This window comes from Oncorhynchus mykiss, chromosome 2 (genome assembly GCF_057628025.1).
Source record: "Oncorhynchus mykiss isolate SJ-2025 chromosome 2, ASM5762802v1, whole genome shotgun sequence".
Taxonomy (NCBI): domain Eukaryota; kingdom Metazoa; phylum Chordata; class Actinopteri; order Salmoniformes; family Salmonidae; genus Oncorhynchus; species Oncorhynchus mykiss.
This window is the reverse complement of record NC_143023.1, coordinates 14,263,196-14,288,910: the sequence shown is the minus strand read 5'-3', so window position 1 is coordinate 14,288,910 and position 25,715 is coordinate 14,263,196. Positions and strand designations below refer to the sequence as shown.

Here is a 25,715-nt window from a genome sequence, read left to right as displayed (position 1 = left end):
TTAAAATCAACTACTCACACAGCAGCAAAAAGCCGAGTAAACGTTAAAGTCAGTTGAGATAGACCACCGGTAAGTTGCTAACTAACGGACATGCCATAACTGAGGCGCACATTATATATGTCTGTAAACGGAAAGGGCTAGGTCTACTACATAAGTGAAATTCAAAGTAGTTTACGTTAGCAAACTAGCCAAATTATGATATAATGATTGACGTGACAAAGTTCAGGCCAAAGTTGTCTGCGTGTCTTTGTGTAGCCTAGAGAGTATATGGCGGTGCCTGGTGATGTCACAGTAAGATGCCTGTCAGGGCTCCCAAATATGAATGGAGAAGAGGAGGAGGAGGAAGAATCACATGAGGTGAGAGCAACAGTGAACACACACACACACACATGTCATGTGGGCTATACAAACTACAAACAATGGGCCAAGGCAGATTAAGATAATGTGTGTGTGTGTGTCCAGGTGTTGCTGAGTGTGTTTGCCCAGCATGGGCAGTTGGGGTTGTGTTTCTATGACAGCAGAGACTTCACTCTGCACTACATGCCTGACACCTCAGACAACCACGAGCTCCAACTTTTGGCCAGAGGTATATACTAAAGTTAAACACATACACTTACATACACTAACCAGAGGTAGTCAGTACCCACCTAAACTACTAACTGACCCAAACACATTTCTCCGTCCCCCTGTCCCTCTCCCCCCTCCCCCCTCTCCCCCTCCCTCCCCCTGGTCCCCTTCTCCCCTGTCTCCTTCTCCTCTCCCTCCCCCGTCCTCTCCCCCTCCCCCCGTTCTCTTCTTCTCCTCTCCTTTCCCCGGTCCCCTGACTCTACCCCCTCCCCTCTCCCCCTCCCTCTCTCAGTGGTCCAGGAGGTGAGCCCTCATGTGATCATTACCAGTGCTAAGCAGGAACGCTGCATGGTCCAGTTCATGCAGGGACTGGGTGAGGAGGAGCACCGCACAGGGAGGACTGGGGAAGGGAAAACTTTAGGCTGGCCGGGGAGGGGTGATGGTTAAGGTGGAGGGTAAAGGTTAATGCTAAAAAATCTTTATACATTTGCACCCTCTCTCTTTCTGACTCCCTCTCTCCTCCCTGCTTCCAGGAGCCAACCCAGACTACAGGCCTGAGGTGGTGACCTATCCCTATGTGGACTTTGGTAAGAACAGCTGCCTTGCCTGTGGTAATACACTAGGTATTGTTCTCAGTGTAACTTTTGAACATCAATAGTCAAGTTTTCAGTTACAGATTCTCTCTCTCCCAAAGTTTTCAGTTACAGATTCTCTCTCTCCCTCTTTTTACCACAGGTCTGGAGGTCAGTAAGCAGAGGCTGTTGTCTGCCCATTTTCCCTTCCTTCCTCCCGCTGTCTCCGAGAGAGAGAGAATCTCCTACCTCTCCTCCTGCATCTCCTTCTCCTCCCCCCTCATGGTGAGTTCTCCTCCCCCCTCATGGTGAGTTCTCCTCCCCCCTCATGGTGAGTTCTCCTCCCCCCTCATGGTGAGTTCTCCTCCCCCCTCATGGTGAGTTCTCCCCCTTGTTCCAGGAAAATAACCTCACACTGACATTTGAGATTAAATTGAAAATGTTGTGCGTGTGTGTGTTTTTATTTGTATGTGTGTCATAGCTGCGGTCAGTAGGTGCGTTGCTGAAGTGTCTGGACAAGAGGAGAGTGGGAGTGGAGCTAGAGGACAGCAGTGTGGGAGTCCCCATCTTACAGTTCCACACCTACACACTGTAAGACACACACATACAGAGAGATCAGGTCAGTTGTGTATAGGTATTGTGGTTGAATGTTTTTTTCACATCTGAATTTTATTCCTCTTACAGGAAAGACGTAGTGTACGTGGACCAGGATACTTACAGGTCAGTCCCCCTGGAGACAAACACAAACACACACACACACTCTCTGCCATGTTTGTTGTGTGTGTGTGTGTTCCAGCGTGCTGCAGATCTTCAAGTCGGAGCTGCACCCCTCTGTGTACAAGCTGCAGTCTGGGGAGAAGGAAGGGCTCAGTCTCTATGGTAACACACATTATGGGAAGTTAATGATCTGATGTGATGTCAGTACATTCTCACACTCGCATTATGAGAAGTGGTGATCTCTCAGTTGTGTTTCCTGTAGTGGGGCGGCAGGGTAGCCTAGTGGTTAGAGCATTGGACTAGTAACCGGAAGGTTGCGAGTTCAAACCCCCGAGCTGACAAGGTCGTTCTGCCCCTGAACAGGCAGTTAACCCACTGTTCCCAGGCCGTCATTGAAAATAAGAATTTGTTCTTAACTGACTTGCCTGGTTAAATAAAGGTAAAAAAAAAAATAAAAAATAAAAAAAAAAAAAAAAAGTGATGATGTCATGGGTGTTGGTGTCTCTGTTTCAGGGATACTGAATCACTGCAGGTGCAAGTTTGGCTCCAAACTGCTTCGGTGAGGAAAACCTGTTCTCATGGTTGAAGTGTCAGAAACCAACCACACACAGATTATATCTGAGAAACATAATCAATACCTCAGTACCTGTTTGTGGTGCGTAGTCATAATCTCTATCCCTCCTTGTTCTGCTAGATGTTGGTTATTGTGAAATCCTCTCTCCCTCTCAGCCAGTGGTTTCTGAGGCCTACTCGTGACCTGGCGGTGTTAAACAGGAGACAGGAAGTTGTGAGATTCTTCTCCTGTCCACGCAACTCTGACTCCCTAAACACTTTGCAGTCCTCCCTACGCAACATCAGGAACATCCCGGTAACCATGGCCTGTGAACTTTACCCCTCAGCGCCATGCACGCCTCAGTCTGCAACATCAGTGAATTTTCTGTAATAAAGAGTATTATTTCTCCTGCTGTAGACTCTCCTGCGTTCGATGTCTCTGTCTCACACCAAAGTCTCTGACTGGCAGGGTCTCTACAAGGTAGGAGTTCTACGGCCATCTATCTATATGAATAGCATGTCTGTATGTGTATTAGACAATCTACGGTGCATTGTGAATAGTGTGTGTTTGTGTGTGTGTCTGTGTTGTAGACAGTGTATAGTGCGGTGTGTATCAGGGACACAGTGCGCTCCCTGCCTCAGTCCATCCAACTCTTCCAGGAGATCAGTGAGGGATTCTCAGATGACCTTTACTACATCGCCTCGCTCATCAGCAGAGTGGTGGGACACACAGTACACACGTCAGGTGCAGCTCCCATGTTCTGGATGTCAATGTGTTTCATTCTCATTTTATTCTGTGATTTGTGTCTTGTATAGGTGGACTTTGAGGGCAGTTTAGCAGAAAACCGTTTCACTGTCAAACCCAATGTGGACCCTGCTATAGACGAGAGTGAGTGTTCATAACATTAGGGAATGATAAAGGTTAGAGTTATGTTAGGGTTATGTTTGTTGAAGGTTAGGGTTATGTTTGTTGAAGGTTAGGGTTATGTTTGTTGAAGGTTAGGGTTATGTTTGTTGAAGGTTAGGGTTATGTTTGTTGAAGGTTAGGGTTATGTTAGTTGAAGGTTAGGGTTAGCTGATGGTTAAGGTAAGGAGAAGGTTAGGGTAATCTTACTCACCTCCGTCTTCTTTCTCTGCCAGAGAAGAGGAGGATGATGGGACTGTCTGACTTCCTGACGGACGTGGCTCGCAGAGAGCTGGAGCACCTGGACACCCGCATCCCCTCCTGCTGCGTCATCTACATCCCCCTGGTCTGACATCTACTATTGCTGTCTGTCTACATTCCACTGGTCTGACATCTACTACTATTGTCTGTCTACATCCCCCTGTTCTGACATCTACTACTACTGTTTGTCTACATCCCCCTGGTCTGACATCTACTACTACTACTGTCTGTCTACATCCCCCTGGTCTGACATCTACTACTACGGTCTGTCTACATCCCCCTGATCTGACATCCATCATGGGGTCACCCATCCCTGGTTTACATGCTAACAAGGATGCTAAATGCTAAACAAATACATCTAAAGTGTACCTTGCTGACTGTCAGGATCAACAGGATGCCAATGCTTTCTAAATATCCATAAAATGAGGTTAAATTGTAATCTGGATGTCCTATCCTATCAACATAATTTATTTCTTTCTTTCTTTCTCTCTCAGATAGGGTTCCTGCTCTCGGTCCCTCGGTTGCCCAGCATGGTGGAGAAAGAGGACTTTGAGATAGAGGGCCTTGACTTCATGGTGCGTGTATGATACATGTGTATGTTTGCTCCCACTGTGAGTGTGAGTTTATGATGTGTGTATGTTCTCACTGTGTGTGTTTAGTTTCTGTCTGAGGAGCGTCTGCACTACCGCAGTCAGAGAACCAAGGAGCTAGATGACCTGCTGGGAGACTTACACTGTGACACCAAAGGTCAGGCTGTCAGCCCTCCGCTCTCTTTCTCTCGCTCCTTTTCTTGTCTCTCTCTCTGTCCTCTCTAAAATGGGGACACACATAATCCAGAAAAATACATATCAGAACGAGCAATGTCAGAGACCGGAATATAAATATATATACCACGGGGTTGGTGGCACCTTAATTGGGGAGAACGGGCTCATGCTAATGAAGTGGAATGGTATCAAACAAATCAAACATGCGCCGAATACAACAGGTACAGTGAAATAAATAAGACCTTACCATAAAATGCTTACTGACAAGCCCTTAACCAACAGTACAGTGAAAGAAATAAGAGTTAAGAAAATATTTACTAAATAATCTAAAGTAAAAAATGTAATAAAAAGTAACACAATAAAATTACATAACAATAACGAGGGTATATATACAGAGGGTACCGATACCAAGTCAATGAGCGTTGGCACCAATGGCGATTTTAGCATGTACATCTTGGTGGGGTGAAAAAAACAATTGTGGGATGCATGCCAGCAAAGCCACTACACAACACGACACTCAACAATACATTAATTGCACTATAACGGTGACAAACGGTGCCCAATAACTGTTAGGGCCTACATAAAGCTGTCCCAACAGCAGAGTACCAACAGCAGTCCCAACATCTTGCCACTGCTACACCTGGCTGTCAGCGGAGACTTGTCTGTCAGCGAAACAGTTAATTCAGTCTCATTTACTGCCCTTAAAAAAACATAGCTGATATGTAACCTTTATTTAACTAGGCAAGTCAGTTAAGAACTAATTCTTATTTACAATGACGGCCTACCCCTGCCAAACTTGGACGACGCTGGGCCAATTGTGACTCCCAATCACGGCCGGATGGGATACAGCCTGGAAATGGCTGACTTGTTTAAACAAATGTGGTTTCTACTGACAATTGAGATGTACAAACTATGGCATAAGGGGACGACATGTGAATAATAGGCAATCCGTAATTTTGATTAAGACATTCATGAGCAAGCTAGGACGGACGTAGTCAATATAACTATTTGTTCAGCACTTTTGAAATGTACAGCAACAGAACTCAGAACACGGGCCGTTCTTAGTGTTCTCCCTGTACACCAAGTCAAAGCTGTAGGATAAATAAAGGGGGCATATATAAGCAGACAATGAAAGGTCTTACAATATTCAATGATTACATTTCTAAAAAACAGGTTATAGGCTACATGTGCACCTCCAAGTCAGAACAAAATTAAGTGAAAATAGACCAAATTATTTGGGTGAGGCACATGGGCTGCTAATGTCTTACTACACAACATACACTTAGTATTACTTTCTTAGCTATAGTATACATATCTCCCTGCCATATTACATAATTTATGCAGCAGCATACAAGACATTTTCGGACTCACCTTGTTGTGCTGTGCTCACTTGAACAGGAAGGTGGCGCGGCGGTCCTTTGTGGGCAAATTTTGTCATCAGTCTGGCATTCTCTGGATTTATGGTGCTTTCAAGACAACTGGGACTATAGGAAAAGGAGGACCGAACATTATTAATATAATAGTAATTATTAATATATTACTATTAATATCGCGGGGCTGAAGTGGAGCGGGTCGAGAGTTTTAAGTTCCTTGGTGTCCACATCACCAACAAACTATCATGGTCCAAACTCACCAAGACACTTGTGAAGAGGGCACGACAACACCTTTTCCCCCTCAGGAGAATGAAAAGATTTAGCATGGGTCCCCAGATCCTCAAAAAGTTCTACAGCTGCATTCTAACTGGTTGCATCACCACCTGGTATAGCAACTGCTCGACATCTGACCATAAGGCTCTACAGAGGGTAGTGCGTACGGCCTTGTACATCATTGGGACAATCTTCCTGACATCTAGGACCTATATACTAGGCGGTGTCAGAGGAAGGCCCAAAAAATTGTCAAAGACTCCGGTCCCACCCAAGTCAAAGTCCTCTCTGTTCTCTCTGCTACCACATGGCAAGTGGTACCGGGGCTCCAAGTCTAGGACCAAAAGGCTCCTTAACAGCTTCTACCCCCAAGCCATAAGACTGCTATTATTAACAATCAAATAACCACCTGGACTATTTACATTGACCACCCCCCCCCCCTTTGTTTTTACACGGCTGCTACTCGCTGTTTATTTTCTATGCACTTTACAAATTACCTCGACTAACCTGTATCCCCGCACGTTGACACGGTACCGGTACCCCCTGTATATAGCCTCGTTATTGTTATGTCATTTTCTTATTATCTTTTAAGATTTTTTTTATTTTTTACATTAGTTTATTTAGTAAATATTTTCTTAACTCTATTTCTTGAACTGCAGTGTTGGTTAAGGGCTTGTTGTTTTCAGTGCATATGACAAATACAATTTGATTTGATCCAATATGATTACGTAGTACCAGTCTTGGACGAAATCAAACCAGGACGAGAAGCTAGTAACGTTAGCTAGCTATGCTAACTGATGCTGCAGTGCGTGCGCGTTCTCATCCTACAGTTACAAATAACATAAACTCTTTTCAAAATATTAAGGAGCAGTCTGCCTTTTAAGTAGCAGTCTGCCTTTTAATTCCATCTTCCTTTGATTAGATATCTCCTAACTTTTGCCTCACATGGAGACTATGACTGTAGCCTATTGGCACTTTGATAACTTATGATTGGCCAACAACAAGCTACACGCACCAATCTCCACTCTTCTGAAAAGCATGACCAGCAGCATAAATTATACAATTTCTGTCTTGTCTCTCTGCTGCAGCAGTCGCGTTCTGATATTTACAGGCCCTTCCGGACAAGTCAGTTAAAATTACACGTACCCAAGACCTGTGACAATCATGAGATCAGACCCGTGACGTTATTTACAATTCAGGATCCGTACCTGCTCGGGTCCCGGATCGGGTATTCGGGTACAGGTTGAAACGTGAAGATCTCTAGGGTACAACCAAAGAAACTCTTTTGGAAAAAAAGTAGACCATACTTTCTACATGTCTGAATCTCTCTCTCTCTCTCTCTCTCTCTCTCTCTCTCTCTCAGACATGGAGACAGCGGTTATGACACAGCTACAGACCACAGTGCTGGGGAGAAGCGCCTGTCTGTACAAGGTGTGCGTCTTTAAGCGGTATCTCTGTGTGCACACTTACCTTTTTGTGGGATTATGCTACGTGTGTGTGTGTAGGTTCTGGATCTGAGTGCTGAGCTGGACTGTCTGATGGCACTGAGCCATGCCTCCCAGGAGTATGGATACACTACCCCCACTCTGGCCAACCACCACAGGATAACACTCAGACAGGCCAGGTACGCACACTCGGACCCCATTCCAGCTGGCTAGACGCCTGTATGAACCCCTAGGGTATCCAGGGAGGCGGTTAGAGAGGCAGATAAGGGTTGTTGTTGCTCAGATCTCTCTTTCTCTCACTCTCTCAGACACCCTCTGTTGGAGTTGTGTTCTCCTATGTTTGTGTCTAACTCCTTCCTGAGTTCTGAGACTCGTGGACGGGTCAAGATCATCACCGGGCCCAACTCATCTGGCAAGAGCATCTACCTCAAACAGGCAAGGACACACACACACTCACTCACTCACTTACTCACACTCACTCTCACACACACAGAAAGTGTCAAAGACAGATAAAGTTCTTGAGTTGTTTCAGGATAGATTGTTTCCTCTTCCTTCTGATTGGCTGGGTCAGGTGGGTCTGATTGTGTTCATGGCTCTGATTGGTTCTGACGTGCCAGCGAAGGAGGCAGAGATTGGTCTGGTGGACGGAATCTTCACACGCATGCAGAGCAGAGAATCTGTGTCTGTAGGACTCAGCACCTTCATGATAGACCTCAACCAGGTACACACACACATACACACTATGCCAATGGTGGAAAAAGTACCAAATTGTCATAATTGAGTAAAAGTAAATATACCTTAATAGAAAATGACGAGAGAGAGAGAGAGAGAGAGAGAGAGAGAGAGAGAGAGAGAGAGAGAGAATGCTTAAATTCACACAGGACACCAGATAAGACAGGAGAATTACACCAGATATAACAGACTGACCCTAGCCCCCCCGGCACATAGACTATTACAGTATAGATACTGGAGTTTGAGACGTGGGGGGGGGAACACTGTCCCTGTCCAACGATAGCCCCGGTCAGGGCCAACCAGGCAGGATATAAATACTACTTGAGTAAAATTATAAAAGTATTTGGTTTTAAATGTACTTAAGTATTAAAATGACATGTAATTGCTAAAATATACTTAAAGATCAAGATGCACTATTCATAAATCGCTCCACCATTTCCTGGATGCTAAAATCCAAATAGTTTGCCTTCAGTTTATGTGACAAAACAAGCAGTCATTGTGTAGAGAATCATTGTATCATCTAAACCGCTGTGAAATATATTTTCCGTAACCAAAACTATTGTATATTCAGCTTTTTGAAGCTGGTGTACAAAACCAAAAGTGAAAGACGCAAAAACAAATTTAAGAACGCGAAGCATAGAAATAGCCCACATACAACAGATCTATCGCTTCCTAGACTTGCTTTCAATGGGAATGAAAGATCTATAACTCACAATTCTATGTGAATTTGGTCAGATCAACCAAAAAAATTACATTATGTATCAAAAGTAAAAGTATAAATCATTTCAAATTCCTTATATTATGCAAACCAGACGGCACAATTATTATTATTTATTTTTTAATATTGATAGCCAGAGGCACACTCCAACACTCAGACATCATTTACAAACAAAGTATGTGTGTTTAGTGAGTCCGCCAGATCAGAGGCAGTATGTAGGCAGGGACGTTCTCTTGATAAGTGCGTTTATTTGACTATTTTCCTGTCTTGCTAATAATTTAAAATGTAACAAGTACTTTTGGGTGTCCAGGAAAATGTATGGGAGTAAAACTTACATTATTTTCATTAGGAATGTAGTGGAGTAAAGGTTTCACAAATATAAATAGTAAAGTACAGATACCCCCCAAAAAACTACTTAAGTAGTACTTTAAAGTATTTTTACTTAAATACTTTACACCACTGCACTACAGACACACATGCATTTACTTATTCTCAGTGTGTCATACACGTATGTGTGTGTATGTCTGCTACAGATGGCTCATGCTCTGAACCACAGCAGCGGTCACTCACTGGTCCTGATTGATGAGTTTGGGAAAGGAACTAACACGGTGAGAGAGAGGGAAAGAGGGAGGAAACACGTGAGAGACATGAAAGGAGGGATGGAGGAGAAAGGTCTCTCTTACACTGCCCAGTTATTTGCCTTTCTTTGGGTCTTTCTATGTTTCAGTGTTTCAATGTGGGTCCAAGTAAACTGTTGAACTGTTTCTCACCAGGTGGATGGGCTTTCCCTTCTGGCGGCATCTATCTCTCATTGGCTGAAAAGAGTTCCAGCCGAGGTTCCTCACATTCTATTGGCCACTAACTTCCACAGTCTGCTACAGCTGGGTCTCCTACCTTCCTCAGGCCTGCTGTCACTACTGGTGTGTGTGTGTGTGTGTGTGTGTGTGTGTGTGTGTGTGTGTGTGTGTGTCTTTCAGTATGTAAGGCTGGGATTTGTTGGGGGAAAACCCTTTAAAAAGTGTATTGTCTGCCCTAAGCATGCCTTGGACTGAATCCCAGCCTTGATTTTTGTGTGTGTGTGTAGACTCTGGAGACAGCGGTGGATGGGGATGAATTGGTGTTTCTGTACCAGCTGAAGGAGGGGATCTGTCGCTCCAGCTACGCAGCCAACATCGCTACACTGGCAGGCCTTCCCCCCAGCCTCGTACGGAGAGGAGTGGAGGTACGCTACACCACACACACACTAGCATAGCTGTGGGATTTAGGGGTGCATATATATATAGAGAGTGTATTCGGAAAGTATTCAGACCTTGACTTTTTCCACGTTTTGTTACATTACAGCCTTAAATACACACAATACCCCATAATGACAAAGCGAAAACAGCTTTTTAAAAACATTTTTGCACATTTATTACAAATAAAAAACATACCTTATTTACATAAGTATTCAGACGCTTTTGCTATGAGACTCGAAATTGAGCTCAGGCGCATTCTGTTTCCATTTGTTGAAAAGAAAAATGCAATTGCAACCTATTTGCAATTATGAATTGAGACCAAAAGCTCAAGAGAAGTTAAGCGTTTAATACCAAGGATACAGTCAGCTGAGTGCATGCATTTAGAAAGTTCACAAAACATCTTATACTCTTCCCTCCTTTTGGTCCCCACCCTCTTGCAGGTGTCACCTCCCCAGCTATACATTTTATAACCCCAATGAGTTTCCCTGTTTTCCCCTGTGGAATCTCCATGGTGCTCACTTTGTTTAGCTAGATGTCAGAATCACACCCCGTCCATCTTCATTGTCCTGGGCCTGACCCTGCTATTTGATCCTAGGCAATTTCCTCTTATCTGATTAGGTCAACCTTTCTAAATGAGCATCCACACAGTTTCATGGCCTAAACTCCATTAATACTCACAGTAATCATTCACTAAACAGGATACAAACTATATTTATTTTTTTCTCCACAAAAGTAGTGCACTCCATCTTTAATAGTTCTGTATTAACGGACTGATATAGCATCTGTAATGCAGCCAAAAAATATTTTTCCAGCACCCACCCTCAAATATTTTTTTAAACTATTTTATTTCTACCAAAAATGAATATATAACGCAGCCCCCACACTCCCAAACTACTTCCTGTGTCTATGCACACAAGTACAATAAGGCATCACATTTTTTTCAACAGAAATGCAAACTAAGAGTAAGTTATGTATGTGTTTGTGTAGGTATCTGAACTGTACAGAACAGGAAAGACCATTAAACGCATCGACCGACCATCTACAGAGGAGCTGGCAAACAAGTAAGTCACACACTCACAGTGAACACACACACAAAGTCAAATCAAATGTTCTTGGCCGAATACAACAGGTGTAGACAGTGTAAGGCTTACTGACGAGCCCATTCCCAACAGTGCAGAGTTAGAATAAAGCAAATATTTCCTCAGTAAAAAGGAAATAGTAACACAATAACAACAATAACGAGGCTAAATACGAGGAGTACCTGTACCGGGTCAATGTGCAGGTGAGACTCTAAAGCCAGATTTTACATTTAAATAAGTTGAGATAAAAGAATGCATGTAAATGTGAACATGAATGAATGCCTCCACTTCAGTTTACTCTTAATATTTTTTCTTGCACTGTAACCAATGATTTATGAATCGATGTCCTCATTGTGGTTTTACACACGTTATTAGAATAGTTATGAAATAAATGCACATTGTTATATTTGGTAACACTTGCTTATTTTCCCTCGACAACAACCCCATTTGATGCATTGAACGGATGTGGGGGGATCAATGTCTACGTAAGGTGGCTAATTATAAACACTCAAACGCTCTGAGGAAGGTCTAGAAGTCGATACGTAAAGTTTTTAAAGAGCAGTGATACTATCAAGATCAGTGATACTATCAAGATCAGTGATACTATCAAGATCAGTGTGCAGGTTTCTTCTTTTTCTCATCTTATTCAGCTGTTACCATTCACCTGGAACAAAGATGGCTCAGATGAACATTTATATAAGTTATTCTGCCTGCAATACATACACATAATCACCCACAGGTGTTTTCTTTGTGTGTGTGTCCCTGTCAGGTGTGTTTGTGTGGTGAAGAAGTTTCTGTGTGTGAACCTTGAGGACCAGAGTGTGGATCTGCAGCGCTACATGAAGGAGGAGTTGCTTCCCTCTGGAGGAGACCTGCTCTAACAGCAACACTACTGTTGTCTGTCTAACAGCAACACTACTGTTGTCTGTCTAACATCAACACTACTGTATACCAACCAGTATGACCTCAGCTTCACTGACTGTAGGAGGAAGTTGCCCCAAGATGCTGATGGTTTTAGAGAGGTTAAGATGATCCTAGATCTGTGCCTATGGGTCTGAGAGATTGATGCATACTACTTTAGGATTTACCATAACACTAAAGTCAATGGGAAATACTGTAGTATTCTCTATGGAAATATTTCGGTTTGGAGGAGAACATAAAAGTAATTTTGACGTGTTTAAAATATCCCAACCAAGATTGAGGACAATGTAAATTCAAATTATGTTATTCAGTTACAATTCAAAATGTTCAATAAATATGATTGGATTTTATTTTCTGTCTCCTTTTCTAGTTTATGCCAACAACAGAATGAGAAAATTACATTTATTCAAAATTGAATTCCATATAACCATCTAACCAATTTTCCCAAGCCCAGAGACAGCTTCTAACATGAGACTTTTGTCTCAATCTGGCACATCTACATATGTTAATTACTGTCCATATTCCTTGACAAATAAACACAGAATATTAACAGAATTAAGAAAATTGAATAAATGTGTGCTGCTGGGGACTTTATGATGCATGGTGGTTATTGTAGTCTGTTGAAGGTGAGGATCATGGTTATTGTAGTCACTGTCAGGGAGAGGAGAGGTGGATGATGGTTATTGTAGTCAGTGACAGGGAGAGGAGGAGTGTGTTGAGGGGTAGTGTGTGTCCGGTGTTGCAGAAGTGTGTGTTGCAGCAGTGCCTGGTCATCATGTAAATGGTTGTGTTGGAGAAGAGCTCCACATTGGTCACCAGCTCACACTCCTTCGCCTTGACACAGCCCAGCAACTTAACTTCCAACACATCACCTACAGAAACACACACACAGTTAACACACATAGACACTGTCAACACACTAATATGCTCTGCTTCACACTTCTCTGCCAAAAATCCACAAAACCCAGCACCGTAATGTCCCACACACCAGAAAACACACACACAGCACCCGCCGGCCATGTCTATCCATGTGACCCACCTGCCTTCCCTCGGCCAGTGTAGCACTTCTCTCCGATATTGCAGTTGGTTTTGGTGGTGTAGCAGGCATCCCAGAAGCCCAGGTCACAGCGGAAACACTGCAGAGGCCCCTCCTCCCGTTGCTCCTCCTGATCATCTTCATCTGGGACCACAGGGTAATATCATATACAGTACCCTCTCATACAGGGACATAATCGCTACAAGTCATGAGTGTTTTATTGATAGAATTGATCATTTAAAGTCGAAGGCTGCTCCTGACGGAGACAACATTACAGACATGAAAAAAGATTGAAGGTTTATTTCTATTGTGACCCTCTTTGGCAAATAATATGAAAGGTGGGCAAGATCGCATTGTACACACTGTGTGACTGACTATCTTATTCTCAGTGGTGTAACATACTTGAAGTAAAAATACCTGAGAGTACTACTTCAGTAGTTTTTGGGGGTATCTGTACTTTACTATTTATGACAACTTTTACTTCACTACATTCCTAAAGAAAATGATGTACTTTTTACTCCGTACATTTTCCCTGACACCCAAATAAATGTAGGACAGGAAAATGGTCTAATTCACAAACTTATCAAGAGAACATCCCTGGTCATCCCTACTGACTCTGATCTGGTAAACACACGTTTCATTTGTAAATGATGTCTGAGTGTTGGAGTGTGTCCCTGGCTATCCGTAAATTAAAAATATAAGAAAAGGGTGCCGTCTTTGCTTAATATAAGGAATTTGAAATTATTTATACTTTGACTTTTGATACTTAAGTATATTTTAGCAATTACATGTACTTTTGATACTTAAGTATATTGAAAACCAAATAATTTTAGACTTTGAATCAAGTATTTTACTGGGTGACTCACCTTAATATAAAATGACTCAATTAAAAGTATCTTAACTTTTACTCAAGTATGACAATTGGGTACTTTTTCCACCACTGCTTATTCTTAGTTTTCTGAAGCTTATTCGAGGCACACACATAATCAATTATCGAATCAAAATGACACTCCACAAGGGGCCCTGCCAGTGTCTACAGTATTTTCCTATCATGAAAACATTATCTCCTTGGCAGAAACCTTACTTTTTGGTTAACCTTTGTGAGAGATAAAGGCCATACTCTCACCTGATGGGTCACTATCTTACTCACATCCAAGGTAGCTCACGGCATCTTTGGCGGTACCCACTGCGTCTATAGTAGACTGCAGAAGACTGCGTCTATAGTAGACTACAGAAGACTGCGTCTATAGTAGACTGCAGAAGACTGCGTCTATAGTAGACTACAGAAGACTGCGTCTATAGTAGACTACAGAAGACTGTGTGTATAGTAGACTGCGTCTATAGTAGACTACAGAAGACTGCGTCTATAGTAGACTACAGAAGACTGCGTCTATAGTAGACTGCGTCTATAGTAGACTGCAGAAGACTGCGTCTATAGTAGACTACAGAAGACTGCGTGTATAGTAGACTGCGTGTATAGTAGACTGCGTCTATAGTAGACTACAGAAGACTGCGTCTATAGTAGACTACAGAAGACTGTGTCTATAGTAGACTACAGAAGACTGCGTCTATAGTAGACTACAGAAGACTGCGTCTATAGTAGACTGCAGAAGACTGCGTCTATAGTAGACTACAGAAGACTGCGTCTATAGTAGACTACAGAAGACTGCGTCTATAGTAGACTACAGAAGACTGCGTCTATAGTAGACTGCAGAAGACTGCGTCTATAGTAGACTGCAGAAGACTGCGTCTATAGTAGACTACAGAAGACTGCGTCTATAGTAGACTACAGAAGACTGCGTCTATAGTAGACTACAGAAGGCTGTGTCTATAGTAGACTACAGAAGGTTGTGTCTATAGTAGACTGCGTCTATAGTAGACTACAGAAGACTGCGTCTATAGTAGACTGCAGAAGACTGCGTCTATAGTAGACTGCAGAAGACTGCGTCTATAGTAGACTACAGAAGACTGCGTCTATAGTAGACTACAGAAGACTGCGTCTATAGTAGACTACAGAAGACTGCGTCTATAGTAGACTACAGAAGACTGCGTCTATAGTAGACTACAGAAGACTGCGTCTATAGTAGACTGCAGAAGACTGCGTCTATAGTAGACTACAGAAGACTGCGTCTATAGTAGACTACAGAAGACTGCGTCTATAGTAGACTGCAGAAGACTGCGTCTATAGTAGACTACAGAAGACTGCATCTATAGTAGACTACAGAAGACTGCGTCTATAGTAGACTACAGAAGACTGCGTCTATAGTAGACTACAGAAGACTGCGTCTATAGTAGACTACAGAAGACCGCGTCTATAGTAGACTACAGAAGACTGCGTCTATAGTAGACTACAGAAGACTGCGTCTATAGTAGACTGCGTCTATAGTAGACTGCGTCTATAGTAGACTGCAGAAGACTGCGTCTATAGTAGACTACAGAAGACTGCGTCTATAGTAGACTGCAGAAGACTGCGTCTATAGTAGACTACAGAAGACTGCGTCTATAGTAGACTGCAGAAGACTGCGTCTATAGTAGACTGCAGAAGACTGCGTCTATAGTAGACTACAGAAGACTGCGTCTATAGTAGACTACAGAAGACTGCATCTATAGTAGACTACAGAAGACTGCGTCTATAGTAGACTACAGAAGACTGCGTGTATAGTAGACTGCGTCTATAGTAGACTACAGAAGACTGCGTCTATAGTAGACTACAGAAGACTGCGTCTATAGTAGACTACAGAAGACTGCGTCTATAGTAGACTACAGAAGACTGCGTCTATAGTAGACTGCGTCTATAGTAGACTACAGAAGGCTGCGTCTATAGTAGACTACAGAAGACTGCGTGTATAGTAGACTGCGTCTATAGTAGACTACAGAAGGCTGTGTCTATAGTAGACTACAGAAGACTGTCTCTATAGAGCACCAAGATGTTACAGTAAGAGGGGAAACTAAAGTAGTTTAGTCAGGTAACGTTCTTAGGTAGCTGTGTCTTGTGTTCATCTGCCAGCAGCATACCACAATGCATCCCTCTACTGAAAAGCATTAATGGTGGATGAGGTAAGTTTGTAAAGCACTTTGAGCACCTAAAGTAGGTGGAAATTAGGTTTAGGTGGTAAGTCTAACCCTATGTACAAATTCGGGTTAGACTTATTACTTATAGCTAGCTAGTCCAGCTATACTGTTGCTCCATTAACACCTGGCATGGCTATCCACCTCTGGTGGGAGCAGCTCCTAGTGCTAATCCAAACCCTGAGTTTCAGTGATGTTCCTAATCTCTGGTCATCAGCCCCTCTCATCCTGTTAGCTTGTTAGCCCCTGCCAGCTCAGGTGAACACTAATTGGCTAGAGGGTTGTGTTTGCACAAACTCACCAACTAGAACTAGGAAGTATTTCATCCAGTGTTTGTTATATCACTGGGTTGGAACAAAGACCTGCATGCACACACCAGGACTACAGTGGACCTAACGATTACTATATGGATTACAATAGCTACCTAAAACTAATTCCAGTAATCATCCTAAACCAGAGGAGGCTGGTGGAAGGAGCTATTGGAGGATGGGCTCAATGTGATGTCTGGAATGGAATCAATGGATTGGTATCAAACATATGAAAACCATGTTTGACTCTGTTCCATTCATTCCATTCCTCCTATAGCTCATCCCACCAGCCTCCTCTGTCCCAAACATAGAGTCACCCAACTCAACCTCAACTTAACTCTCTTCCAGTAATTATCTTCTCTTCCAGTAATCATCCCAAACATAGAGTCACCCAACCCAACCTTTTTTCAGTAAAAAAAGCACAACTACCTTCAGGAGAGCGACTGCAGGACTGGTGGAGGTGTTTAAAGACATGAAAAGCCCATCCTCTTCAATCAGAACAATCCCAGTATTTGTATAAAACTGATACTGACATTTGTATGACATCATAATATAATTATTTTCGTAGTGAATATGTTCATGGAGGCTCTGTGTAGCTACAATGTCATGTTTATGTTCTTATTGACGTGTTATGTATGCTTTATGAACACACATTTAAATATATATATATCTTATGTGCTGTAGCAGTTGAGTTTTTTATTTGATGTATTTAACAAGGCAAGTCAGCTAAGAACAAAATCTTATTTACAATGACCCGGGTCTGTAGTTGGTGTTAAACAACATAACATTTCAATTTTATGTCCCCCACATTCTGTGTGAAAATCTTCACATCCCATACCTAAAGTATAGCCTACCTAAATACTATGACCCAGATCAGAGAAAGACCAATTCATCTCGATTTACCTGCAGAAGCTGTTAACATCGCCAGGGCAAAAACACAGAGCATCAATCCCCTCATTTCAGAAATAAATCCTTCAAACTATCCAGAGAAGGGCCAGTTGAGACCACAAAATGAGGAGTGTCCCTGAGGAAGTCAATGAGCTCCATTGTGACAGTAGGAGTAGGCACCCCTGTAGCTAGAATTGGATTAAGACGCATTATACCTGTCTATTCTCACAGACCAATCACTGTTGTTGTCAGAGGCAGCACTGCGCAGTGGACCAGCCATCCGGAGCAGAGAGGTAAAGACAGAGGCTCTCTATAAGCTGTCTAAATATATATATACAGTATATAGATAGCTCTGATCCGGGGCATGTTATTGCAGTAGTGGAAAAAGTACCCAATTGTCATACTTGAGTAAAAGTAAAGATACCGTAATACAAAATGACGTGAGTAAAAGTCACCCAGTAAAATATTACTTGAGTATCAAAAGTAAATGTAATTGCTCAATTATACTTAAATATCAAAAGTATAAATAATTTCATATTCCTTATAATAAGCAAACCAGATGGCATAATTTCCTTGTTTTTTTAATAGTCAGGTCACACTGCTAAATAGTAAAGTATAGATACCCCTCAAAACACCTTCATTAGTACTTTAAAGTATTTTTACTTAAGTACTTAACTGTGTTATTGTAAAGCTAAGACATTTAGTTAACCAATCAGCTCAGACAAAGATCTGTCTGTAACTAGTCTGGGCTACTTTGACTAGTTACTATTCACTAGCTCATGAAAATATCTGCACTTCCCCCCATATTAAACTAACACCGTAGCATCATCAGAGAGAATGTTTTTTGAGAAACAGCTGTTGGATTCTTAGAAATGGTTCTTTATGTGGGATCTAAATATTTGTTTGATTTCACCTTTATTTTGACAGGGAGTCATGCTGAGACCAGGGTTTATTTTACAGATGAGCCGTGTAATTACAAAAATACACTACGAAAAGCAAAAAAATATTAATTTAAAGTTACAAAGGAAAGAACAGGTGGGGAGGATTAGGTTATCTCGCAGGGCCGCTGGAAAAAGCCTGTTACACTTCATTATTTCATGAACATGTTTAAACACCTCAAAGGGAATAATGAGATGTCCTAAATCAACAATGAGGGTTAGATGACTAATGGACATCTGTACTTGACTGAATGGTCTACCACATGAAGGGGGGCGCTATTGAAATCCTACTTTATGTGAAGGTGTTGTTGCTGTGGGTCCCAGGTGTTGTTGCTGTGGGTCACAGATGTCCCAGGTGTTGTTGCTGTGGGTCCCAGGTGTTGTTGCTGTGGGTCACAGATGTCCCAGGTGTTGTTGCTGTGGGTCCCAGGTGTTGTTGCTGTGGGTCACAGATGTCCCAGGTGTTGTTGCTGTGGGTCACAGGTGTCCCAGGTGTTGTTGCTGTGAATCCCAGGTGCCCCAGGTGTTGTTGCTGTGAATCCCAGGTGTTGTTGCTGTGGGTCACAGGTGTCCCAGGTGTTGTTGCGGTGCCAAGTTGAAACACTAACTTGAGATCCTGACTATCTACTGATCAATGGGATATTTGCACAAAGTTGTGATTTGCATGTTAGGATTGATGTTAGGATTCAGCACTCTGTCTCTGGTCCTGTAACCCCAGTAGGGTCTCCCTCCTCGGTAAAACACACGTGTCTGACTCAGCGAGGAGTTAAGCAGCTTAGAGACAGTGCTCCTAGTCCCACAGTACTGATCCTGCATAAACTCTAATAAAATGTATGACTGACATTAGAGGGAGACTAAAACAACTGTCCTGTTTGTGGGATTGCGTAACACAGAGACAGACTGAGACAGTTAAACAAACCTAGGCAACAGCAAGAGTAGAAATACAATGCACAGGTTATCTCCGTGTGGGACAGAGAGGGTGTGTGCTTGTGTGTGTTATGGGAGGCCATAGGTGGAGCATTGTGAGAGTAAGTGTTAGGGTCAGGCAGGGATTACATGTGAATTTAATCTGATGTTCAGGATTACAGTCCAGCAATCAAACACTGACTGACCACATAATTCAGCTGCTGCATTAAACTCACAAAAAACACACACTTCCCAGTTTTAGCATAGTCAGAAGTGAGAAACCAAGTACTGGTCTATCCCTGGTAGTGTCACTGGTGGTGAACCGGGGTTAATGGGTTCAAAAGCAGTACGAGGTGTGAGAGGTTTAGCATGTGTGAAAGCATGCATGCGGTTGTGTGTGTGTGTGTGTGTGTGTGTTGTGCCTGTGTCGTGTACATGTGTCTGGCCGTGCAGGGCAAGGCAGTCTTGGCGTTCCTCACTAATCTCAATGGCATTATCCCAGCATGTGTCTGAACAACAGAGGAAATACTCTGCAGTCCTGAAATACCAATAAAAAACCCTTGGTCGGTTCCACAGTGTAATTGGAGGCTGGAGGAGAACACTCAGGACAATTAAACCCCCCCCTCCCTCTCATCTCTCCCTCCTCCTCCCCCCTTTTACTGCATCTGTGTCTGTGGGCTCTATTCAATTAAACCCAGTCTAACTTCCTAATGGTTTTGTGTACCTTAAAGACCAAAGTTTTGCTGCATACACACTGCAAAGATATACTTCATATATGCACTGCAAACAGACTGGGCACATTTGGTAGAGTTGTCAGCTAACGTGAATTCAACAAAACAAATTCACAATGACATTGGATTTGGGTTAAAAGTTGGGAAAATTACGCAATTGCCTTACGTTGATGACTTTTTGCAAATGTTTTGTTGAAATGAAGTGGAACAACGTGGATTCGACCAGTTATTGGCCAGTGGGTAGTAACATCTAACTCAAGTAAAGAGTAAGCATGTAGACAGCCAACAGCCAACTATGAGAAGGCATTTACTTTGTTTTCATTGCTATGATTTCCGTCCATCTCTTGAGCCAAGTTTGGGTGTGTGTAAACAGAAACCCTATAGCAGAACAGCCATGACAAACAGAGTCACTAATATTAGATAAAACTTTGAGTTACAGTTAAAACGACATCATGAATCAAAGTTCTCCAAAGCAGCCTGTTCCATAGTGGAATGTCTGGCCGTATTTAGTGTGTGTGCGTGCATCATTCAGGATGGCACTACAGTCACTGCCTGCAGTGGAATCCTCCCCTAAGCCCAAATACAGTCAAACACCCCTGAGAGAGACTTTACTACACAACAACTAGCTGACGTCACCTAGCCCTGTCTCCCCCTGGCCCTGCCCATCCTAGAGGGGTAGAGAGAGATGCCCAACACACTCCACTGCATCTACAGCCTATAGAAACCACAGAGAGAGATGGAGAAATATGTGGTGCATTTATTTAGAAAAGCGTGTACAGATGTGAGTCCAGTAGTATCTCAGAGTTGGAGAATAGAGTGGATAGGGGAGCCTGTCTGAACGTTATAGTTGATCTCACTGGAGTTACAGGAGTCAGAGTACACAGAGGAGGGGGCTGGGGAGGGACAGTAGGAGGGTGGGTCCTGGTGGTGCAGGACTCTGGTCAGCAGGGTTGACCCCCCTTTACCCCCCACCTCTCTGACTCTCTCTTCACGCCCCTGTCCCTCCCCTGGTAGCAGTGAGCTCAGCGCCCCCACAGAGAGAACGTTCAACTCTGACCCCTCCTGTCTAGGCACTCTGGGAGGCAGGGGGGGCGGGCACTCCTCAGGGAGAGGGGAGTGTCTGTCTGAGGGCTCTCTCTGGTTCCCCTGTTCCACATCCTCATAATCACGGTTCTCCCGGCGCCATTCCCTTGTTTTCTTGTGTTTGCGTTTCCCCTGCTCCTCAGGGTTCTCAAGGTTCTCACGCTCTCGGTTCTCACGGTCCCGGTTCTCATACAGCAAGGTTCCAGCACAGATGAAGATGAACAGGCCGATGCCCATCACGACAGGGCCGAGCAGTTTCATTCGCTCGCTGTGGGAGCTGCCTCGCCCACCCACAGGGTTAGGGGTGGAGCTAGCATACCCGGCCACGGCCACAAACATTCCCACCATCACCACGACAACGCCCGCTAGTAGCCACGCCCCAGGAGGGGAGCGGAGGCGGAGTCTGACTTCGAGCTCATCCTTCTGTTGCCGTGGGAAGCAGAGTGGGCAGGGCCATGTGGTTTGTGGGCAGGTTGTCTTAGGTGAGTGGGAGGAGTCTTGGGTGCAGACGGCGTTGACCGCTCCACTGGACCCCGCTGCTGTCATCCTCTACCACAGACTGGATAGACAGAGGACAAGTACAGGAGACAGAGAGAAGACGAGGACAGGAGAAAGAGAGAGAGAGAGGATGAGGACAGGAGAGAAAGCAAGGACAAAGACAGGATAGACATGGAGAGAAGACGAGGACAGGAGAAAGAGGGAGAATGAAGACAGGAGAGAGAGAGGATGAGTACAGGAGAGTGAGAAGACGAGGACAGGAGAGAGAAGAGACGAGGACAGGAGAGAGAGGGAGGGAGGACAGGAGAGAGAGGACATGAGAGACAGGGACGGAGGACAGGAGAGAGGACGAGGACAGGAGCGAGAGAGGACGAGGACAGGAGAGAGAGAAGACGAGGACAGGAGAGAGCGAAGACGAGGACAGGAGAGAGAGGGAGTGAGGACGAGGACAGGAGAGAGAGGGAGTGAGGACGAGGACAGGAGAGAGGATGAGGACAGGAGAGAGGATGAGGACAGGAGAGAGAGTGAGGACGAGGACAGGAGTGGGAGGGAGGACGAGGACAGGATAGGAGAAAGAGGGAGGGTGAGGACAGGAGAGAGGATGAGGACAGGACAGAGGATGAGGACAGGAGAGAGAGGATGAGTACAGGAGAGAGAGAAAGATGACGAGGACGAGAGAGGGAGTGAGGACGAGGACAGGGGAGAGAGAAGACGAGAACAGGAGAGAGATGGAGGGCAAGGACAGGAGAGAGGACGAGGACAGGAGAGAGGGAGGCGAGGACAGGGTAGAGAGAGGACGAGGACAGGAGAGAGAGAAAGAGGACAGGAGAGAGGGGACGAGGACAAGAGAGAGAGAAGACGAGAACAGGAGAGAGAGGGAGGCGAGGACAGGGGAGAGAGAGGATGAGGACAGGAGAGAGAGAAAGAGGACAGGAGAGAGAGAAAGAGGACAGGAGAGAGAGAAAGAGGACAGGAGAGAGAGAAAGATGACGAGGACAGGAGAGAGAGGGAGTGAGGACGAGGACAGGAGAGAGAGAAAGATGACGAGGACGAGAGAGGGAGTGAGGACGAGGACAGGGGAGAGAGAAGATGAGAACAGGAGAGAGAGGGAGGGCAAGGACAGGAGAGAGGACGAGGACAGGAGAGAGAGGGAGTGAGGACGAGGACAGGAGAGAGAGAAAGATGACGAGGACGAGAGAGGGAGTGAGGACGAGGACAGGGGAGAGAGAAGACGAGAACAGGAGAGAGAGGGAGGGCAAGGACAGGAGAGAGGGGACGAGGACAAGAGAGAGAGAAGACGAGAACAGGAGAGAGAGGGAGGCGAGGACAGGGGAGAGAGAGGATGAGGACAGGAGAGAGAGAAAGAGGACAGGAGAGAGAGAAAGAGGACAGGAGAGAGAGAAAGAGGACAGGAGAGAGAGAAAGAGGACAGGAGAGAGAGAAAGATGACGAGGACAGGAGAGAGAGGGAGTGAGGACGAGGACAGGAGAGAGAGAAAGATGACGAGGACGAGAGAGGGAGTGAGGACGAGGACAGGGGAGAGAGAAGACGAGAACAGGAGAGAGAGGGAGGGCAAGGACAGGAGAGAGGACGAGGACAGGAGAGAGGGAGGCGAGGACAGGGGAGAGAGAGGACGAGGACAGGAGAGAGAGGACGAGGACAGGAGAGAGAGGAAGGGAGAGAGGATGAGGACAGGACAGAGAAAGGCTAGAGAGAGAGAGGTAGAGGACAGGACAGAGGACGAGGACAGGAGAAAGAGGGAGGCGAGGACAGGGGAGAGAGAGGACGAGGACAGGGGAGAGAGAGGACGTTGACAGGAGAGAGAGAAAGAGGACAGGAGAGAGGGGACGAGGACAAGAGAGAGAGAAGACGAGAACAGGAGAGAGAGGGAGGCGAGGACAGGGGAGAGAGAGGACGAGGACAGGAGAGAGAGGACGATGACAGGAGAAAAAAGGGAGGACAGGAGAGGAAGGGAGAGAGGATGAGGACAGGACAGAGAAAGGATGAGGACAGGACAGAGAGAGAGGTAGAGGACAGGACAGAGGACAGGAGAAAGAGGGAGGACGAGGACAGGGGAGAGAGAGGACGAGGACAGGGGAGAGAGAGGACGAGGACAGGGGAGAGAGAGGACGAGGACAGGAGAGAGAGGACGATGACAGGAGAAAAAAGGGAGGACGAGGACAGGAGAGGGAGGAAGGGAGAGAGGATGAGGACAGGACAGAGAAAGGATGAGGACAGGACAGAGAGAGAGGTAGAGGACAGGACAAAGAGGGAGGACGAGGACAGGGGAGAGAGAGGACGAGGACAGGGGAGAGAGAGGACGAGGACAGGAGAGAGAGGATGAAGACAGGAGAAAAAAGGGAGGACGAGGACAGGAGAGGGAGGAAGGGAGAGAGGATGAGGACAGGACAGAGAAAGGATGAGGACAGGACAGAGAGAGAGGTAGAGGACAGGACAGAGGACAGGAGAAAGAGGGAGGACGAGGACAGGGGAGAGAGAGGACGAGGACAGGAGAGAGAGGACGATGACAGGAGAAAAAAGGGAGGACGAGGACAGGAGAGGGAGGAAGGGAGAGAGGATGAGGACAGGACAGAGAAAGGATGAGGACAGGACAGAGAGAGAGGTAGAGGACAGGAGAGAGGACGAGGACAGGAGAAAGAGGGAGGCGAGGACAGGAGAGAGAGGACGTTGACAGGAGAGAGAGAAAGAGGACAGGAAAGAGGGGACGAGGACAAGAGAGAGAAGACGAGGACAGGAGAGAGAGGGAGGGCAAGGACAGGAGAGAGGACAAGGACAGGAGAGAGGACGAGGACAGGAGAAAGAGGGAGGACGAGGACAGGGGAGAGAGAGGACGAGGACAGGAGAAAAAAGGGAGGACGAGGACAGGAGAGGGGGGAAGGGAGAGAGGATGAGGACAGGACAGAGAGAGGATGAGGACAGGACAGAGAGGGTGGTAATGGGGAAGAGAAAGGGGTTAAATCAGAGGAAGAGAAAAAAGACAGGGGGAAAAGGGTGGGGTGAGAGTTGTTGAGAGTTGACTTTGTAAACAACAGGAAGTGACAGAGGTGATAAGAACCCCAGGAGTTAATGAGATGCAGTATGTGAGTCTCTCGCGCCCCCTTCTAAACTCCACGCTAGATTACCCTGTACACAAGCCCGTTCACTGTAGCCGTCACATTTAAACTCGAACTAAATATTCCACAATAGCCTATGTAAACAATAAAATAAAGCACTGTCAAGACAGACATATCAATGGCGTCCAATTCTGACCTAAATTGATAATATATGGTCCCAGTGGTAACTCTCAATTGACCAAGTCCCAGATGTAGCTTCTATTAGATTTCACATAAAGTAATTTCGTCTGATTTGGGGCTTTCCTTGAACATAACATTCAATCATTCCGTCACTTAAACAAAGAACATGAATGCAAAAAAACGAGACATTTAGTAAAGATTACAAAAAGTTCAGAAATTGTAGATTTTACATAACATTGTATAAATGATGGCAATAACATCAGTCAAAAACGTTAATCGAAGGGTTGAACTTGTGCAACATTGTAGCAGACCCTCGACAACTTTTCTCGAGAGAGAGCGGAGTTGCGTTGTCCGATTCCGTATGCAATGTAACGGTAATCTTTTAATTTATGGTTATCTGACGCTAAAGCCTTTTTGACATTGGGGATGTCTGAATAATGTTTTAAAAAGTAAGTCAACACTATTGACCAAATACAAACTAAAATTAACAAGTAACACTTGCTTTTCATGTGCTGCGCTCTGATTTTTGAGAACGTTCCGATAATGGTTACTTGCCTCGATTTGGCTGTTGCTCGGTTGTGGACATTTCCGCGTCGCTCCTGCTGTTGACATATCTGGAACTATTTTCTCAACATGATGCCCGTTATTTATTTTGTCCCTACATTAATATGGTCAGCGTTGACTCTTCAGCTCCCTCTTTAAAATCTTTTCCCGAAGTTTCACCCCTCAACCAGGCTGCTTAACATCTGTCCAGCCTTGGTTTAAAGCGGCGAGTAGGCTACTACGGCGCATGCGAGATCTTGGATCCTCATAAATTCCCGATGAGTAAATATGCCAAAATGTTTGTTGCCTTTTGACTTGACTCTATACTATGCGCACACTTTTCTTTTTGGA

At 44.7% G+C, this 25,715-nt stretch overlaps 3 protein-coding genes across 3 annotated transcripts; 1 reads left to right on the top strand and 2 right to left on the bottom strand.

Annotated features, from left to right (window-relative positions):
• The first annotated feature begins 267 nt into the window (after window positions 1-267).
• msh5 (mutS homolog 5) lies at window positions 268-12,460 on the top strand. Its single transcript, XM_090189732.1, has 25 exons — window positions 268-357; window positions 463-586; window positions 860-940; window positions 1,101-1,154; window positions 1,303-1,424; window positions 1,621-1,730; window positions 1,824-1,859; window positions 1,936-2,018; window positions 2,370-2,415; window positions 2,586-2,724; window positions 2,827-2,889; window positions 3,000-3,128; window positions 3,225-3,297; window positions 3,549-3,658; window positions 4,068-4,154; window positions 4,233-4,320; window positions 7,344-7,411; window positions 7,486-7,604; window positions 7,734-7,860; window positions 7,997-8,146; window positions 9,409-9,483; window positions 9,649-9,795; window positions 9,960-10,097; window positions 11,098-11,171; window positions 11,959-12,460. Exons 1-25 carry the CDS (start codon window positions 268-270, stop codon window positions 12,068-12,070), a joined length of 2,445 nt encoding a protein of 814 aa, XP_090045858.1. The 3' UTR covers window positions 12,071-12,460.
• On the bottom strand, window positions 10,261-17,610 carry LOC110508003 (protein Bouncer). The gene is made up of 3 exons (XM_090189725.1): window positions 17,427-17,610; window positions 13,150-13,290; window positions 10,261-12,982 (listed from the first exon to the last, which is right to left on the bottom strand). Exons 1-3 carry the CDS (start codon window positions 17,479-17,481, stop codon window positions 12,765-12,767), a joined length of 414 nt encoding a protein of 137 aa, XP_090045851.1. The 5' UTR covers window positions 17,482-17,610; the 3' UTR covers window positions 10,261-12,764.
• Window positions 17,611-20,723: 3,113 nt separating this feature from the next.
• On the bottom strand, window positions 20,724-25,606 carry LOC149984862 (uncharacterized). Its single transcript, XM_021588447.3, has 2 exons — window positions 25,377-25,606; window positions 20,724-21,628 (listed from the first exon to the last, which is right to left on the bottom strand). The coding sequence occupies exon 2, from the start codon at window positions 21,613-21,615 to the stop codon at window positions 20,785-20,787; it is 831 nt and encodes a 276-aa protein (XP_021444122.3). The 5' UTR covers window positions 21,616-21,628; window positions 25,377-25,606; the 3' UTR covers window positions 20,724-20,784.
• Between the last annotated feature and the right edge of the window lie 109 nt (window positions 25,607-25,715).

Bases quoted from the DNA above. Each gene is read 5' to 3' on its own strand.
- LOC110508003 (XM_090189725.1), bottom strand. From the start codon at position 17,481: ATGAGGGGATTGATGCTCTGTGTTTTTGCCCTGGCGATGTTAACAGCT. The intron at 13,291-17,426 runs GTAAATCGAGAT...CTGTGGTCCCAG, and splicing joins GATGTTAACAGCTTCTGCAG to ATGAAGATGATCAGGAGGAG. The intron at 12,983-13,149 runs GTGGGTCACATG...GTGTTTCTGTAG, and splicing joins CACTGGCCGAGGGAAGGCAG to GTGATGTGTTGGAAGTTAAG.
- LOC149984862 (XM_021588447.3), bottom strand. From the start codon at position 21,615: ATGACAGCAGCGGGGTCCAGTGGAGCGGTCAACGCCGTCTGCACCCAA.
- msh5 (XM_090189732.1), top strand. From the start codon at position 268: ATGGCGGTGCCTGGTGATGTCACAGTAAGATGCCTGTCAGGGCTCCCA. The intron at 7,605-7,733 runs GTACGCACACTC...TCACTCTCTCAG, and splicing joins ATAACACTCAGACAGGCCAG to ACACCCTCTGTTGGAGTTGT. The intron at 9,796-9,959 runs GTGTGTGTGTGT...GTGTGTGTGTAG, and splicing joins CAGGCCTGCTGTCACTACTG to ACTCTGGAGACAGCGGTGGA.